The sequence below is a fragment of the Cydia strobilella genome, chromosome 18 (assembly GCF_947568885.1).
Source record: "Cydia strobilella chromosome 18, ilCydStro3.1, whole genome shotgun sequence".
Classification (NCBI taxonomy): Eukaryota; Metazoa; Arthropoda; class Insecta; order Lepidoptera; family Tortricidae; genus Cydia; species Cydia strobilella.
The window spans coordinates 7,923,363-7,941,215 of record NC_086058.1 but is presented as its reverse complement, the minus strand read 5'-3'; the positions used below and the strand labels follow the sequence as shown (position 1 = coordinate 7,941,215).

Below are 17,853 nucleotides of genomic sequence, written 5' to 3'. Positions count from 1 at the left end.
ATAAATAGATTTTCTAATTCTACCAGAGAGTTTGTGAATGTGATGTTTAAAATTTAAGTTTTCATCTACAAACAGGCCAAGGTATTTTATAATGTCAGCGCGCTGGATACTATCACAGTTACAGTTACAGAGATTATCCAGAAACTCAGTACATGAGTGAATCTTTATGGTGGGCTCGAAAGATGGTTTTGTAAAGGCAGTTTTATGAAAACATAAAAATTTAGTTTTGTCACTGTTAATGGTCAGAAGGTTGGCATGAAACCAGTGCGATGCCATTTACATACCTCTTTCAGTGACAGCAACTAAATTCTCCCAATTAGTATTGTTGAACAGTATGACGGTGTCATCAGCGTAACATATAATCTCAGAATTTGGGATTTTAAGATTAAGAATATCGTTAATATAGATTGTAAAAAGTGTCGGGCCGAGAATGCTACCCTGAGGAACCCCGAACCCAATGTGCTCATAGTCACTGTTAAAAGAACCCACTTTAACGAACTGCCTTCTCCCAGATAGGTAACCTAACCTAATCAATATTTAGAGTTTACAGTTCAAGAAAATACCTAAGGAAAAATTCTATTGAGGTTTTTACAAACATTTTATATAAAATTTGTATTTTCCACCCTATAAAATACAGAAAGAAGTCCTCAGTGTAACATGCAACCAGTTACCTTTAAATCCCGGATTGATCAAGTCAATCCTTCTGCTCATGAAGGCATTGGCGAATACAAAGTCTAGACATGACAGCAGTATGTGGTACATGTCTACCAGATCATCTGCAGAGGTGTGGAACTCTCCTTTAACACAGATGTACAGGCACCATGTGAACTCAAACAGGGCATTTGTGGTGCATGGTTGTAGCCTAAAATATTACAATAACATTTTACAATTCATTATTTGTACAAAATATCATTTACGCGCGTATGCATCGGAAAGCTGAAAGCATGTGTACGCATCTTCATACTAAACAAGCATTTTCTCATATATTAAAATGCGGCTCAATGGTGATAGATGTGATTCCACCCTTATTCTCTTATCGATGGATTTTTCCATTGCATCCTATACCTAGTTGGCCCACAATAACTGAATAAATATTACATACTCTTTCTTAGTCACATCTATTTGGCATCATGGCATCATTATTGCTAACTAGGCTATGTGCACTATCAAATTGTGATTAATTGAGAGCTACATGGTAATGTATACTGATTAGTACCCGATTTATAATTTATGGTTAGAAATGAATATAGCCAAATTGCTTCAAGATGGTACAAATTTTTAAATAAAAGTGGGCAAACACTCAGTACTTTTTTACATTTGATTCTAAAGCTAAGAACAGTTTCAAGATCAATAAAATTTGTCTTACTTTGGCTTCTTGCTTTTAGTGCTGCTTTTCATAGGTTCATTTGTTAATCCTGAAAAGATTTCCTGGAAGATTGGTTGAAATTTCCTGAACAGCACAGTAGATACAGCAAATTTGTGCTCCAGGTGCGATATCCTGTCTTTGAAGTCTGTGGACATGGCTGCCATTTCCATCCATTTCTTTATTTTGTTAAAAAACTGTATAAGGCTGTGGACAACAGATATAATTATTACTAGAATTATTACAGTTACCTAAAACTCACAATACCTACGATGAAAACCCTTAACATCTAAAAAAAAACATTTCCATAACATAATTACATAATAAAATAAAACTAATAACATAGTTTTTTTTTTATACTACGTCGGTGGCAAACAAGCATACGGCCCGCCTGATTTTAAGCAGTCTCCATAGCCTATGTACGCCAAGCACACCAAGTTAGTTGCACCAAGAATTTAGTAATAAATAGTATGACTGATGTGTTGTATATGTTCTATTTTAAAAACATAATAAAATAAATTTAGATCACAAAAAAGCATGTTAGTTCATGGTTGACAAATAATTACAAACAGAATGTCAAAAGCATACCTTATGTTGCAAATTCGTAAAAGCCTGGTCAATGACACACAGTTTCCTTCCACAGCATTTCCTGATAGTGTGGGGGTGATGGTGGTGCGGCAGGCCACATACATTGCACATGCCATCCAGTGAAGTGCTTCTCCCTATAATAAACATATCTTTACTGAACACGAGTTAATTTTTATTATAAAGGGTACCAACTTCCTATTTCTATACTGTAAAACCCTTGGATATATTGTTTGATTTAGATAAATATATGTAATTAGTAGATAGTAATGTAATAGATAAATATATCTAAATAAAATAAATGTATTTTCTTTCTTTCTTTCTTCTTCTAATTAGTTTCAATATCTTTCTAATATTATCTACATTTTTTTTCTTCTTCCAAACCTTATAAACTGAGATAGAACTACATACTTATGTAGTTAGGACTAATCAGAAAGGTAATTAACATATATTGAATAGTTCTGTAGTGCTATAATTCTATTTATAGATAGTATATCTACATTTATTTATAGGTTGTGTTTGGAACATCAATATTAAGAATAGTTTGAAATAGAGATTATTGAATCTGTAACAGCTTCATCAAGATTGTGAATGAGCTGAATTCTAAATATTTTCTCCTGAAATCAATGTTAAATTCATAAACCTAAACATTACAAAGGACCTTTACTCCCTTACAACCTACAAATTTAATTCAACCAGTATGCTTTTTGAGTTTCATGAACTTTAAGGGGCTCTTTCACTCAAACCAAGACATATATTCGTAGAATGGACCGATGTTCTTTAAATACAAAGAGAATTGCAAGTGTTGACGTAATAAAGAGGGACACCTGAATTGTATGAATTTATGTAGAATGCATCACTAACACTATCCTCCTTATATCAAAAATTACGATTCCCATTAACATTTAACTGTTGAAATACTCACATCTAGAGTGTAATTACGTTTTATTTCCAAAAATGAATCCTTGGCTTTTTTTGCAGCAACTGGATCTACGTTTAACTTAGAGCACAGATTATCCATAGTCGATATCCAATTTTCCTCATTTTCTTCTGAATTAGACATATTTACTGAGTACTTTTGATTAATAAATGTGTATATCAATGATTGATTTAATAAAAATAAACAACAGTGGATCGGGCCTGCAAAGTTATCCCGATTTTGACAATTTTGACAGCTTCTTGGCGGGAAGATATGCACCTCTACCCAACACCCGCGCCTTTTTTTGTTGTAGGTGGTTGTCTATGAGATGTCATAGTTTTTGGTCACCTGTATAGCTCCCTCCACACTCGTGCGAGTAACGCGGCGCGAGGCCGCGAACGCGTGTGTGGAGTCGAGTTCGCAGATCTGTGAAATCGACCCCCATAGACCTAGAGATCCCTCCACACCACTCTTGCACGAATCGCGGCTTTGCGCCGCGTAGTCGGAGTGGGCTTAGTGCTATAGTTTGTCAAAGGACTGTCTCATTTCAAACATAGACAGAGAGAATCATACTATTACTTTGTCTTACACTCGTACTAGCACCCGAAAGAAAAGGATGAGTATAGTTTTTTTTGTCTTTATTTACTGCCTATTTGGTTTAACCAACTATAATTAAATAATCTTGTAGAATGGGATTCAAATTATTTATTATTTTTAAATACTGGCAACAATCATTTGACAATGTCAAATACATGTTGGTTATGTTTTGACTTTTATCCGAAATCTTAAATTTAATATTTTGATTTAATAATCCAACTTTTCTCAATGATTAAGTTCTAGTTTAAGTTAAAAATGTTAAGACGATTTTATCACGTTTCGTGTGTCGCTTTTAATGTGAAAAAACAAGGCATGAAGCTTTGTAAAATGATCAATCCAAAAGCAAAAAAGTAATGTTACTATCTTGTCTTGTTTACTAAACAACATTCGTGGTTAATTTAGGGAAATAAATACACAAATATAGCCAAAACCAAAAAACATGTTGATTTGCTATTATGGCCATAATCATTTATATATATATATATATATATATATAAATAATTAAAGGTTATGTTTTGTTACAGGCAGTTCTTCCCAGCAACATTTGATGATAAAAGTAATAGTTTGCCAAGTGTAAAGAGTTTAACTAAGGTGAAGCATGAGCCCGGTAAACGCGGTGAGCGGCGAATGGCCATGCTTAATAAGATGTTCATGAAGAACATTACTGATCTAATGTCTACAGGAACCCTGGCCATGAATGTGGTTGGCCGCGGTATTGAAATATCTAAAGTAAGGGCGCGCTGAAATTCACATAATGTTGTGAAATAAAATAAATGTACTTATTTATCCTCAGGTAGACTTAGAATATTTATATATATCAGATATGCAAATACCTGATGGCTTTACATATTATTGACATATTAACCAACCTTGCATCAAATTGATGATCATCATTAGCTTGCCCTTATCCCATTCATTTGGGGTCATGTCTTTTCTTCCACAACTCCGCCATTTGCACCAATTTGATGAAAATCCAATAATAATTAAGTTAGCATCAAAAAATTTTATCAAAAACTTTACTTTTTTATATCAGTGTGTTATTTTTGTCATAATGCCTTCATAATCATAATTTTTAAACAGGTGAAGGTAACCCCAGACTTCCAGACAGTAAATGTGTTTTGGGTATGCAAAGGGGACTCCACCGATGAGGAGACAGAAGAGGTCCTGAACAAGGTAGCTGGACCTTTAAGAGCCGAGCTGTCCAGTCTGCGGGTCATGGGTGTGGTACCCTACATACATTTTATTAAAGGTATGATGAACATACAGGTAGATTTAAATTGTGTGTGGCATCATTGGCACACATCAGCTAAATCAGGGGTGTTCAAACTATGCCCACAGAAAGGGTCAATCTCTAAACAATTAGCATGCAAAAAGGCACCAGAGGATAACTCAGATCAAAAAGTTTGAAGACCCCAGAGCTAGTGTTATAATAAAAACCAGCCAAGTGCGAGTCGGACTCGCCCATGAAGGGTTTTCGTGACATTACGGAAAAAAACAGCAAAAAAATCACGTTTGTTGTATGGGAGCCCCATTTAAATACTTATATTATTCAGTTTTCAGTATTTGTTGTTATAGCGGCAACAGAAATACATCATCTGTGAAAATTTCAACTGTCTAGCTATCACGATTCATGAGATACAGCCTGGTGACAGACAGACAGACGGACAGCAAAGTCTTAGTAATAGGGTCCCGTTTTTACCCTTTGGGTACGGAACCCTAAAAATCATATTTTTTTACTATGGCGATGGTAGCCTATGTACGCCTGCAACTCCAGAGGAGTTACATGCATGTTGGGTCTTGGGTACACATACACACATAAAAAATCCCTTCCTATTTCTTAGGCTTTTTAAATTTGCATATCATACCAATGCAATTAATCTATCAATTATAAGAACTAAAACATCTCAAAAATTATATGCAGCTTAAGCACGGTAATGGATGTATATATTAAGGTTTAAATTTCTTTTACTATGCTAGTAAGATATGCCTTGACCAGCTGTTACCACCAAGTTGTTGCCCCTAACAACAACAAATCAAGAAAAAAAAACCAGACAAGTGTGAGTTGGACTGGCCCACCGAGGGTTCTGTACTTTTTAGTATTCGTTGTAACAGCGGCAACAGAAATACATCATTTGTGAAAATTTCAACTGTCTAGCTATCATGGTTTATGAGATACAGCTTGGTGACAGATAGACATATGGACAGACGGACAGAGGAGTCTTAGTAATAGGATCCCGTTTTTACCCTTTGGGTATGGAACACTAAAAATGGTTTATGAAAGCAAAATTTTTATCTAGCCTGCTATAGTTATTGGCCACTACACAGTAATTGGCTACTCTCAAAGAGGATATAATGGGATAGAGTGGTACTGTCATAGTAAATTTTGTAGCCACAGCAAATTCACTGCCATCTATGGACACATGATTATAACTAAAAATAAAATATGAAAAAATGTATTTATATATGGATAAATGTTTTTTTTTTGCATTAATTATTTTGATATTATTTTGACCCATGTTCTTTCACTAATATGGGTCAACGCCATCTATACTAGAGTAGGACAAAGGTAGTGGCGCCATCTGATCGAAAATCAAATTTTCTTGATTTTCTTGGCACGTTTTTTCCTTAGACTGTATCAATCTATTACGGAGTTGTATCTATCTTTGCTACTCTTAACAATAAGACTTCTATTGGCTTGTTTCTTTCTTATTTGTATTGTAAGGAGTGGCCAATTAGTATATAGTGGCCAATAACTATAGCATATACCTACTATTACCTATACAATTTTTTTATAAATAATGAGTTTTAATTTTTTAATAATACTTCATTTTAACACATTGAAATAATTATATTCCGGTATTCCCATTGTCTAGAAGTTTTTTTAGTATTAAATATTTAAAAGTTTTTGATAGTAGCCAATGGGAATTATTTTTCTTACCTCATTGGTAACACCTAGGACCACTATATAGTATAACCCTTTGATATGTTTTGTTGCCATGGTAAATTTGTAACTGCAGAAAGCAGTATTCTCAAATATACATTATATAGAGTGTATAATGTTTTTGGCACTGCATTCAAATTTTTATTTTAATCAATTATCATAGAACTCATTTTCAATAGGCTAAATGACAAATTTTCATTAATGGTATCAATTTGTTTTTAGGTTCTGATATCTATATGGTTCCCACTGCATTAAAGCATTACAAAAGTCAGAAATGATAAAGTCCGACAGTCGTAGTTCACTCGCGATTCTCGCGAAACGCTCCTAACAAAACGATAACTGTCAATAAGTGAACGTGACGTCAAGGTCACTGAGAACCCATCTTGAAATATGGACGAAAAAGAAAATTGCCTTTTTGTCGGTGAAATATTGCGTTTATGTATATAGTTACTCTACAATCTTTTTTTGGATAAAATGTAGGGAATCGAATGGTACCCTTACTTTCTTCCTTTTTGGAAGTTAAAAAAAAACTTTATATTTTGAAACATTCAGGTCCTGTATTTTTGTATTATTTCCATATATTATTTTAATATACACACTATTGTGATAAATTGCTCATTTGCTTATATATTTTACTAGATTTTGTTATAAAATTCAACGTGTGTCATCATCCCTATTGTTCATAAACGTTGGTTGGCATAATAAAGTTTATAAATATATATTTAAATAAAGAATTTACTAGTTAATTTAAAGTTACTGTTGTCGATTCAGACCGACAAGAGGCGCAGTTAGTGGACCTGGACCGGCGGCTCGCCAGCGCCGACTATGGGGAAGATTACGAACCTACAGATTTAGGCCATCTGCTCAGAACAGAGTTCATACTCAATACTAAATTATCTCCAGAAATGAAGGTAAGATATAATTCGAATCACTTATGCTTATGACTTAGGGTTAGGATTCTCGTGGCATTTAGCACAAGAAGTGCAGTGAAGCTGCCAACATATACTTTTTATAACTGAACGAATGATTGAATGGAAAAAATTTTTTTGTAGATTTTCTATTATAACATTTTATTACAAATCTGAGTTTTTTGGTTGACCGAAATGTCCCTGCAACTAACTCTTATCTCATTGACGTTTTTAGTCTGTCAATTAAGACAACTCTCACAAATCATAGTTTCATTAATTTGTGGGACGTAAGTAACACAATTTTTTGTTTGTCTTCGATGTAACTTCCAAGTATAAATAAAATGAATAGTGCCCCAGGTTGTGATGGAATACCTACAAATTTTTTAAAACTAGCTAGAACCGTCGCTGTGCCTGTCATAAGCAAACTTACCAATCTCTGCTTCGCCCAGGGAGTTTTCCCGGAACAGCTCAAGAAAGCCATCGTCACCCCGGTTTATAAGAGTGGGGAGAGAGCTGACGTTAATAATTACCGCCCTATCTCCGTCCTACCTGCTATCTCAAAACTTGTGGAAAAGTTAATTAATGTCAGACTTGTCGGGTATCTCACCAAATTTAATATACTCTCTGATTCGCAGTTTGGCGCGGTAAATCTACAGAAGATGCGGTCTTAGCTCTCACAACAGAAATTACTCGACAGGTGGATAAAGGGAACAAGTGCCTTGCCATATTCTTGGACCTGCGGAAAGCGTTCGATACGGTCTCTCTCCCCACTCTAATCCATAAACTTGAGCACATGGGCATCCGGGGAAAGCCTCTTGAGTTAATGACAAGCTACCTCACTGGTCGCACTCAATCCGTTAGGATAGGTAACGAAATAAGCAGTGTAAGATCCATATCATATGGGGTCCCCCAAGGAAGCGTTCTGGGGCCCACACTATTCCTAACCTATATCAACGACCTAACTAATCTCCCCATCGAGGGAGGCAGTGTGTTCTCATATGCGGACGATACTGCAATTGTCTTTAAAGATCGCTCATGGGAGGCTGTATACCAGAAGGCACAACAGGGACTAATCAAGGTTAACCAATGGCTACAACTTAACCTCCTTACTCTAAATACTACCAAGACCAATTACATGTGTTTTTCGAAGTATGAGAACACACAGCCCCCATCTCACCTCAAATTGATTATACACAAGTGCAAGTGTGACCTAGCTACAACTACAAATTGTAATTGCACCACAATTGAAAAGGTACCCACTGTTAAATAGCTTGGTATAATCCTGGACCAAAGGCTCTTGGAACGCTCACTTAGAGTATCTAAATGGTAGAATACGGAAGCTCATCTGGATTTTTAAAACCTTAAAGCACATAGCCTCAACTACTCTTTTAAAGCAAATTTACACTGCATTGGCCCAATCCATAATGAGCTATTGTATCCCAGTCTGGGGGGCAGCATTAAAACTAAATTTATAGAAGTCGAAAGAGCACAAAGATGTCTCATTAAAGTCATGCTTTCTAAGCCGTACTGGCATCCTACTACTGTATTATACAAGGAATGCGGTCTTCTTTCAATGCGCCAACTGTATATAGTTAGCGCTATTGTAAAAGTGCATAAGACTCTGAATTATAACCAAGCCATTGCGGGACGTAGCAGACGAAGCAGTGTGGCCCCCAGACCTCCAACTAAATCCAAATTTGCTCAGAGACAGTTCACTGCCCAATCAGCCTATTTATACAACAAAATCAATAAAATCATCGATATATATCCGCTACAACTATTTGACTGCAAATCTGCAACCATAGACTGGCTAAAAACACAAACCTATGAAAATACTGAGGTGTTACTTACCTATATTACATAGTTGTCCACAACTAAATAAATATTATGACAACCTATTTAATTAACAAATTGCATTTAGACTTTTGCTTACACTACATATACTGCACTGCACTGCACATACCTTCACACACACATACCTTCACACACACATACCTACACACACACACACACACACACACACACACACACACACACACACACACACACACACACACACACACACACACACACACATTCCACAGCCATTCAGGCTCTAAATACATAATTAGGAATTGTTACTGAAGTAATTAATAAGTATTAAATAGTAAAAAAAAAAAAAAAATTGTAACCATCATGCTAGTACTACTTTTTAGTATAAAAGAAGTATTTAGTTTTAGATTTAAGTGTTAAATACTAGATTTAAAGACACAAACATAATGGTTTATACACTAGCGATTTCGGAAGAGCGGGGTTTTCTGTCACAAGCATATCTAATGCTTAAAAGAATATCCCATCCCATGCTGTAAACTACTTGTAAGGAACCAATAAACATTTTTTCATTTTTCATTTTTTCAATACTAAATTATTTTAAAACGGGTCACTCACGTATTATTAAGTCGACCCGGCGCGCGGCGGATCACAGCGGGCCCTCGACCGGTGAAGACGTGTCGTTGCTCCGTGAAGACGATCCTCGTAAATTGGATCGAAACATGTTGAGCTATTCGACTTAATAATACGTGAGTGAACCGTTTTAAAATAATTTAATATGTTTGAGTCTCACGGGAGTTTTATAGTTAAAAATGAATACTCCGCTAATTTCAACAATTGGTCAGGTGGATTGAATTAACCATATCAAGAACTTGCATATAGCGAAGAGAGCAATTCTATACCTATATTATTCGGAATGTAATGTACGTCTCACGCAGATGAATAAATAACTTAAAATAATAATGTTAATAAAACATTATGCTACGTTAAGAGGGAAAAGTAGCTACTGACAATACCCACTTTCTTCATACAATTTCCATTTTGGGAGAAAACGTTTTCCATTAACTAAATCTTAACAAATCACTTTGATTTTGATGTCGATCGCTTCAGCATAATATATTCTAGGTTTATTGGTTTCGGTTAAAAAAATTATTTTGTTTTGTATTGCAGATTTTGTAAAAAGGAAATCCTATAAACCTAGTTTTTCATTGTGTCAATAACATACTAAAAAATCATGTTGAATGGAAAATGTTTAGAAGTGGAAAAACGTTTTCTTTTTTTGTATGGACTAGTACGAGCTATATATAGGTACTTCCCTCTTAACATCAGTGGATGTAGAGAGATCATTCTCGACACATAAATTGAGAAACCGTATAACTATCAGCTAATATAGAATGGATTTCTATGGTATATGCTTTTTATAATCTTGACAACCGTTTAACATGACATAAAGATATGCACGATTTTGAATCTTTGATTCCAATTGTAAGTTGTTCAAGCTCTTGAACTCATGAAAATTTTAGTAATATAATATGTTTTTGTTTCATTTTTATGAATCATTCATTCATTCATTTTTCTTTTTCTGAATGGATTTAGGTATGTTAATGTTGACTTGTAGCCCAGTCACAAAACCATATTTATACGTAATACAGTAAAGAAACAATGATATTTTCCTTATTAGGTCCATTCCAATTTCCAATCCAAATAGTTGAGACAAAATTATGACGTCATTACACCATAAACCCTTAATGACTCTCTGTCTGAGTCAGTTTTTATCTTATGTCCCTAGAGCGGATGAATCCTCATTTTACTCATTTAGCTATTTCATTACAATAGTTCGCTATTGTGAATCATAAATACTTCGATTCATGCGTATTAAGGAATTCATACCGCATTCATAGATAATATGGCTGCCTTTGGAAATTCCTCAAAAATATTTCTGGGAGGTAATTAGGCGAGCATTGTCTATTGGGGAGTAATAAATCGTGGTGATTGTTTCTTATCAGTTCTATTTTAATCTCCATTCATACAAACTCTTTTGTGCTACCGGTACCTTACCTTCTCATCTCATATCATTGTACTTAAATTAACAATTCAATCTGACGATTTATTAAGTTATTTTTATTTTATAGTAAAGTCAAATATTGGTCTCGTACCATACGTACCTGATAATACATGTCCTTTCCATAGTAACTAATATCGTAGGTATATTCAATAAATTGATTGCTGCAATATTATTCGTAGGCGAAAATAAAACAAGTAGAAGACCAGCTACCAATAGAGGAAGAAATAATACCAGAGATGACCAACAATGTCTACGGTTTAGACCACGCCAAGATCATGAGCCGGCTCTTAGCCGCTAGGAAGAAGAGTGCAGACGCGTGGAGAAACGTGGACGTGGACAACAATGTGATATCGTATCGGACGCCGGCGGACAAGCCAGTGGACGAAGAGAGCGGGAATCAAAAGCAGGAACTGGCCTCGTTCCTGTTGAAGAGACAGGTAAGAAACATGCCTTTCGATTCGAGAAAATTGGTACGTGCAAATAGGTAGAGAGCTGAAGCGTGGAGGTATGGGGTTGTGGACAACAATGTGATATCGTATCAGACGCCGGCGGACAAGCCAGGGGACGAAGTGAGCGGGAATTAGAGGAACTGGCCTCGTCCCTGTTGAAGAGACAGGTAATATAAGCTGCTTTGGTATTAAACCCTGACTATAGTAGATGAAATACTACGCGTAAGACCCCTCACCCTTTTTGAGGTTTTAATAAACAGGCCCGTGCCGGTGGAAATAGGGTATTCTACAATTTTTTATGCATAGTATCAGTCGATTAGGTTTGTTTTGAGGATCAAATGTCTGTTTGGGGACCCATTATCTTAAAGCAATACAAAAGTCACAAATGATGGTCAAAGTCTGGCACCCGCACTTTACTCACGAACGCTTCATACAAAATGACATTACATCGTGACGTTAGCATGTAACGTCGCTAACGCTATCGCTTAGAAGAGTTAGAAGCCGTGGATAATAAGGAAATTGCGATTTTGTCGGTGAAATATTGCGTTTATGTATATTGTTGCGATACAATATTTTTTTTAATGTAAGGAATCGGATGGTACTATTTTTTTTCCTTTGAAAGTTAAAAAAAATTAAGTTTAAAATTTTTCGTTAACTGATATGTTGTATTTATTTATAGTATTAAACCCATATATTTTTTAAGTTTCCAATTTATCGTGATAAATTGCTCATTTTCTTTCTATTTAACTAGATTTAGTTATAAAATTCAACATGTGGAAAATACCACATTTTAATGTTATATACGAACTGAATAATGATTGACATATAATATTTAAAATATTATGAATAAATGTCTACGTCTATGTCCACCCTATTGAGTTCTATGCTGGGCACTCCGACATTGATCTAAATCGAATTTAGAAACTAATTCTAGATTATGACTTATGAGTGTGCATTTATCCAATCCAAGTGTAAAGTCCCGTATACTGGGATTTCCCTTGGAATTGAGAGGATGTTTATTAGATGGAATTTCAGGCCTTCCGGTACAGTTTTCTTGATGTGGCTACAGATTATAACATATTTAAGGCCAGTTGCACCAACCAAACTTACAATACAATAAAATCTAGCGAACGCTTTATCGGTGACAGACGGTTTGCTGCAACCGGCCTTTAATCTCGCCTATAATTTACCCTTTTCCAAGGTACTAATGACTTATTTTTGCATTTTAAAGACTTTAATGATTAATTGATAATTATTTATTAACCTTCGACATGCATAAAAAAGGGAACTGCACTGGAATCATGTCCTATATATTTTTAGAAGGATCTTTTATAGAGACGCCACAGAACCATTACTTGCTTGTATAGGTACTGTCGTGCTTGGCCGGTTTTTTATGATTTAATATATGACATACAATACCCCTATTCTTTGACAAACAGCGATTTGTTACACGGTATAATAATACTTTTATTGTTGCATTAATCCGTCTTTGATGATTATAGGGGCATAAAAGAGGGTGCCCAATTCACACAATCCCCTAATCAATGCATTATCGGATAAATATCATTTCGTGAATTGAGAGAAAGATGGAAGATTCTTATTAAGTTATACAATTATATTATTGTAATTGACCTTTGTTACAATCCGCTTCTCTCTTAATCTCAGTAATTACTAATATACATACAGCTAGTAGCTCTTCTGGTTTGTCAGACGATTTTCACAGATACAATTTGTTGAAAATGCCGAAACAACACAAACTGACCAACAAAAATAGATGAGGACATTGAGGGCCTTTTGTTGTAGTAGATATGTTAACTATAAATATTTTAGGTTAAGACTTAACGATAGGTACTCTATGGACTAGTGAGTTAGTTTGTTCTACTAGCTTAAAGTGCTCAAACCTTTCAAAATAGATATAATTTTTCTTGTTATTTGCAGATTCAACAAAACAAGCTCCACAAAGAGCTGCGCAACGCACACGACAACGTAGTGTTAGACGACCGAGAGCGAAATATTCACGAAGAGGAGTACTGGACTGACGACGAACAGTATGAGGAATATGATGATGATAGCTTCTATGAGGAGCTGCGGCGGTCAGAACAGGACCCGCGATGATGTTAGTCCCTTAATTATTTAATTATAGTTAGTACAACATTAATGAATTTTTATTACAACGTATAGGTCGTTTCACGAAAAGCTGTCACGAATGACACATTAAGTGACACATGTATCGGTATACAGTCATCAGAGCTGCCGTTTTATTGTACACACATAGATATTTTCATTCACTCATTCGTTCCATTCGTGCCAGCTCTTGTGAATTAACCTGTAGTATTAAAAGACCGAAAACGAAATATTAACGAAGAAGAGTACTGGGCCAGTGATGAACATTAAATAATATGACGACGACAGGCTCTATGAAGAGTTGGGGCGGTCAAAACAGGACCCGCGATGATGTTAGTCCCTTGTTGTATTTAATTATAGTTTCGAATTGTTCGACTGTTAGACGAACAAAAGTGAGAATGAGGAATACAGGACTCAAGACGACCATACGACGACAGTTTAGCTAATATCAGCACATGTACATATTAAAGTGAGCCTTATTGCGTCGATAAGATAAAATATACGTGGTTTTCTGGCACCGCGCGAAAATAGAAACAACACTTATAAAAATATTTGAAATTACTTTTTTAATCAATCTTTTTCATGATGCCACGAACATATTTTAAGTAAGTACGTGTCTTCATCAAGAACTATCAAATGTAAGAGATCCAACGAACGTGTGTCGATAGATGGCAGTAAATTTACTGTGACTACAAAATGACATTACCCCTCTATCCTATAACTACATATATTTTCTTTGTTGTGAACTTGCTAATAGTTTACTTGTATTTCCAAATTGCTGAAGAACTTTTGAGGTCCTGTCACAGTATTATTTAAGGTGCCGACAAAGAGAAATCTGGAGTTTTCTTAGATCTGTAGATTGAGACCTGAGCCCAGTTTGAATGTAACCTGTTACGGTACTAAGGCTAAAACAACACCAAGCTCGTGATTCGCGGTACGTATGTATGACTGTTAGTACGAGTTGTAGTATGATTGATGGAAACACGATAAATTAACCGAACTTTCGCGTTTCACCACCCAGTGTTCCAAGCGAACCACTTTTTAGTGCAGCTGGACTTACTAAAAATTACTAATTGTAAAATATAACATCCCGTTCTTAGGTAACGTAGGTTTTATGTTTTCCAGTAACTGTATTTTTTTTCTGATTTGGAATTAAAATAACAATTGACGATCGGTCTGGCCAAGTGGGTAGTGACCCTGCCTGTGAAGCCGATGGACCTGGGTTCGAATCCCGGTAAGGGCATTTATTTGTGTGATCAACAGAAATATTTGTTCCTGGGTCATGGGTGTTTCCTATGTATATCGTCGCCTAGTACCCATAGTACAAGCTTTGCTTAATTTGGGGTTAGGTTGATCTGTGTAAGATGTCCCCTAATATTTTCTTTGTTGTTTTTATACTTTTGTATTTATAGTTTATCACGAATAAATGCGATGATTCTGATTCTGATTCTGATTCTAATATATAAAAAAATATGTACTTACCTACATATATTCCCTAACATTCGCATTCGCACATTAGCATCCTGGATATTCGTATTCGCGAATGTTAAGAATGCGACATTTGTGACATCCCTGTTCCAGAGATTCACCCTGTTGTCGTACCCTGGTACGGGGAGGGGAGAATCAGAGGGCCTACCGCGAACCAGGTTCGACGTGTTGCCTCCCTGTCACACTTACGTACGAATTTACAAGTGCGACAGTGAGGGAACACGTCGAACGTGGTTCGCGGTAGACCATCAGACATTATTATTCTAGTCCATTCGTTTAATGTCAACATTGTCAACTGACAGATCGCACGCGATTAGGGATGGTGACATCTGCGACGATAGATTAGATATTCGACTGCTCATAAGGGTCCCAGCAAAAAAACAAAATAGGGTCGGTAATAAATTAATAATTGGCTACAACTAGTTGTTTATGAGTTTATATGTTTTGTGACATTCATTTTATATTCATCTTATCTTGTGGCTTTCGGGGGCCCTTACGGATACACTTCGACCCATAGGGATCTTTTGTGTAGTTACCCCTAGGAAAGATCTCATATTATAGATACTTCGACTACTTATTACACAAAAAATTTTTTAAGAAAGTAATTTAATTTGTTCTTAGAATATATTTTTACTTGACCAGGGGAAGAAAGAAAGAAAATATTCAGCAGGGTGTACTATGTATGGTATTATATATTATGTAGGTAAGTGTAGCGTGTGCCAGTGCCAGCGTAGCGTCAAAACTAGTATATCGATTTTTGTGACTAAGGTAAGCAAAGGCTAACAAAGACTAATTTAGCAGTTTCTGAAAAACAATGATTGCCAGAGGGAGGCCGGAGTGCAGTATTGCAACACGCTTGAAAATAGCGTATGATAGATTGCCAGGAACAAATGAAACTAGGAGAAACCCGTAGAACGCTCGTGATTAAACGGTCTAATAATTTATTTCTGAAGTCTACATTGTATTTAAATCCAAGAACAAAGTAAACGGGCAATTTTGTTGCTAATTCCAATAATTTTCATAACATAGGCATAGGAAGATAATAGGTACCGATATGCAACAAAATACAAAAGTTAAGGTAACCTAGTTTAATGGGCTTACTTGGAGTGTTCAAGTGTTGAGGGATCAAAATGTTTAAATTTGTTAATAAACAGCAGAGTTATAAGTTACCAAACATGTTACAGATGAGCTTACTCGTATATATTCCTACTTTGAAATTCGGTTATAAAACGTATAAAATCCTGTATCAAGTCTTAGATACTTATCTGTAATCCTCTCAAAAATATAGAAACTTACTTGAAACATTGCAATGTTTATCAAAACCAATACTTATATTAAATAATTATTCCCAACTGCACCCAAAAGCTTTCAGAAGTGCTATCAACGCGCCCATCATTGCCTGTTTCTTATTACCCTTTAATTAAAAGTTCCCGTTCCAACAATAAACACATAAACAAGCTTGTTTTTATTTCGTAAGGTCACGCTGATATTCGCAACCTCATTCGAATAAACAATGCTATAATGTTATCAAGTGCAAGTTACGACACACGCATATGTGATACCTATATACATGCAATAACTCAATAACAATGCGTGGAAATAGACATAGCATAATACTAAACACGTTTTGTTGGCGGCTGGCTTTCCTGTGTAGGGTATCAGATCTGAAAATAATGACATGATTTCATAGTCCTAATTCAAGTTTACTTGCTCATTTGAAATTTGAGATACAATACATCTTTAAGTGTATATGAAGTTAGCCCGTTTTTAATGGAATTTTCGTAGCCAATTCTAAGCTTTTCGCCCTACGATGAGAAAAGCGATTTTCCGCTCGGCATCTACTACATATCTACCCCGTACCTCGGTACCTAGTACATACTTGTACCTATATTAAAAGTGAACTTGCATATTCAATTTTGTACCTATCCATCCTACTAGTTTGATTTCAACATAATACAAATAACATACCTATCTATCACGCATTTAATTAGGGCTCCGTACCGCGTTTAATTTCGCGCGCTAGTGTAGATGGAGGTCTTTCAAAATGTCAAACGGGAATTTTCACTCCTTGTTCATAATTGTGGTAAATTTTTGTCTATCTTTGATTAATCATAGTAAACAATAGATATAGCTCAATAAATGTTAGTGGTTAAAAAAAGTGCCAACTAAAATATATGGAAAATTAAACAGGTTCAAAAAATGGCACATTTAGACGTTAAAATACCTTTGTGTATATTAAAACGTATTGATTTTATAAAAATAAGCATAGAAGAATTTTGAGATCTGTTTTCTGGACCTACATCTACAGTGGCGCCAACTGGTGAGCACAAAAACGGTAGCCCTCATTTAAAGAGGCATTTACCCACTTCAGTGTTTCCTCAAACCTAACCAATAAAGCTATTTTTCTCTTCAGTCTTCACCTTCATTCCTAATAGCTGTGGAATGAAAACCGACAACGTGCCGGCAACACAATAATAAAACACTTATTTCACGCACTGCTGCTGGGTCTATACTTCTATAGGTATTCCGGGACACGCACTGAATATGAGGGTAGGTTTTCCAGTGTTCGAATATAAAAAATAAAAACCGGCCAAGTGCGAGTCGG

At 35.5% G+C, this 17,853-nt stretch overlaps 2 protein-coding genes across 2 annotated transcripts in view; one reads left to right on the top strand and one right to left on the bottom strand.

Moving 5' to 3' along the window:
• Positions 1 to 3,148, bottom strand: part of LOC134749531 (retinoblastoma-like protein 1) — a 32,215-nt gene extending 29,067 nt beyond the window's left edge. The window contains exons 1-4 of the mRNA XM_063684498.1: positions 2,874 to 3,148; positions 1,952 to 2,085; positions 1,367 to 1,570; positions 672 to 862 (exon numbers count right to left, since the gene is read on the bottom strand). Coding sequence (XP_063540568.1) covers positions 672 to 862; positions 1,367 to 1,570; positions 1,952 to 2,085; positions 2,874 to 3,011 — 667 coding nt within the window. The 5' untranslated portion in view covers positions 3,012 to 3,148. The remainder of the gene's footprint in view (positions 1 to 671; positions 863 to 1,366; positions 1,571 to 1,951; positions 2,086 to 2,873) is intronic.
• A 481-nt stretch (positions 3,149 to 3,629) lies between these two features.
• LOC134749289 (putative ribosome-binding factor A, mitochondrial) lies at positions 3,630 to 13,794 on the top strand. Its single transcript, XM_063684187.1, has 6 exons — positions 3,630 to 3,814; positions 3,989 to 4,193; positions 4,545 to 4,713; positions 7,177 to 7,316; positions 11,367 to 11,624; positions 13,575 to 13,794. The coding sequence occupies exons 1-6, from the start codon at positions 3,720 to 3,722 to the stop codon at positions 13,749 to 13,751; spliced, it is 1,044 nt and encodes a 347-aa protein (XP_063540257.1). The 5' UTR covers positions 3,630 to 3,719; the 3' UTR covers positions 13,752 to 13,794.
• The last annotated feature ends 4,059 nt before the right edge of the window (positions 13,795 to 17,853 follow it).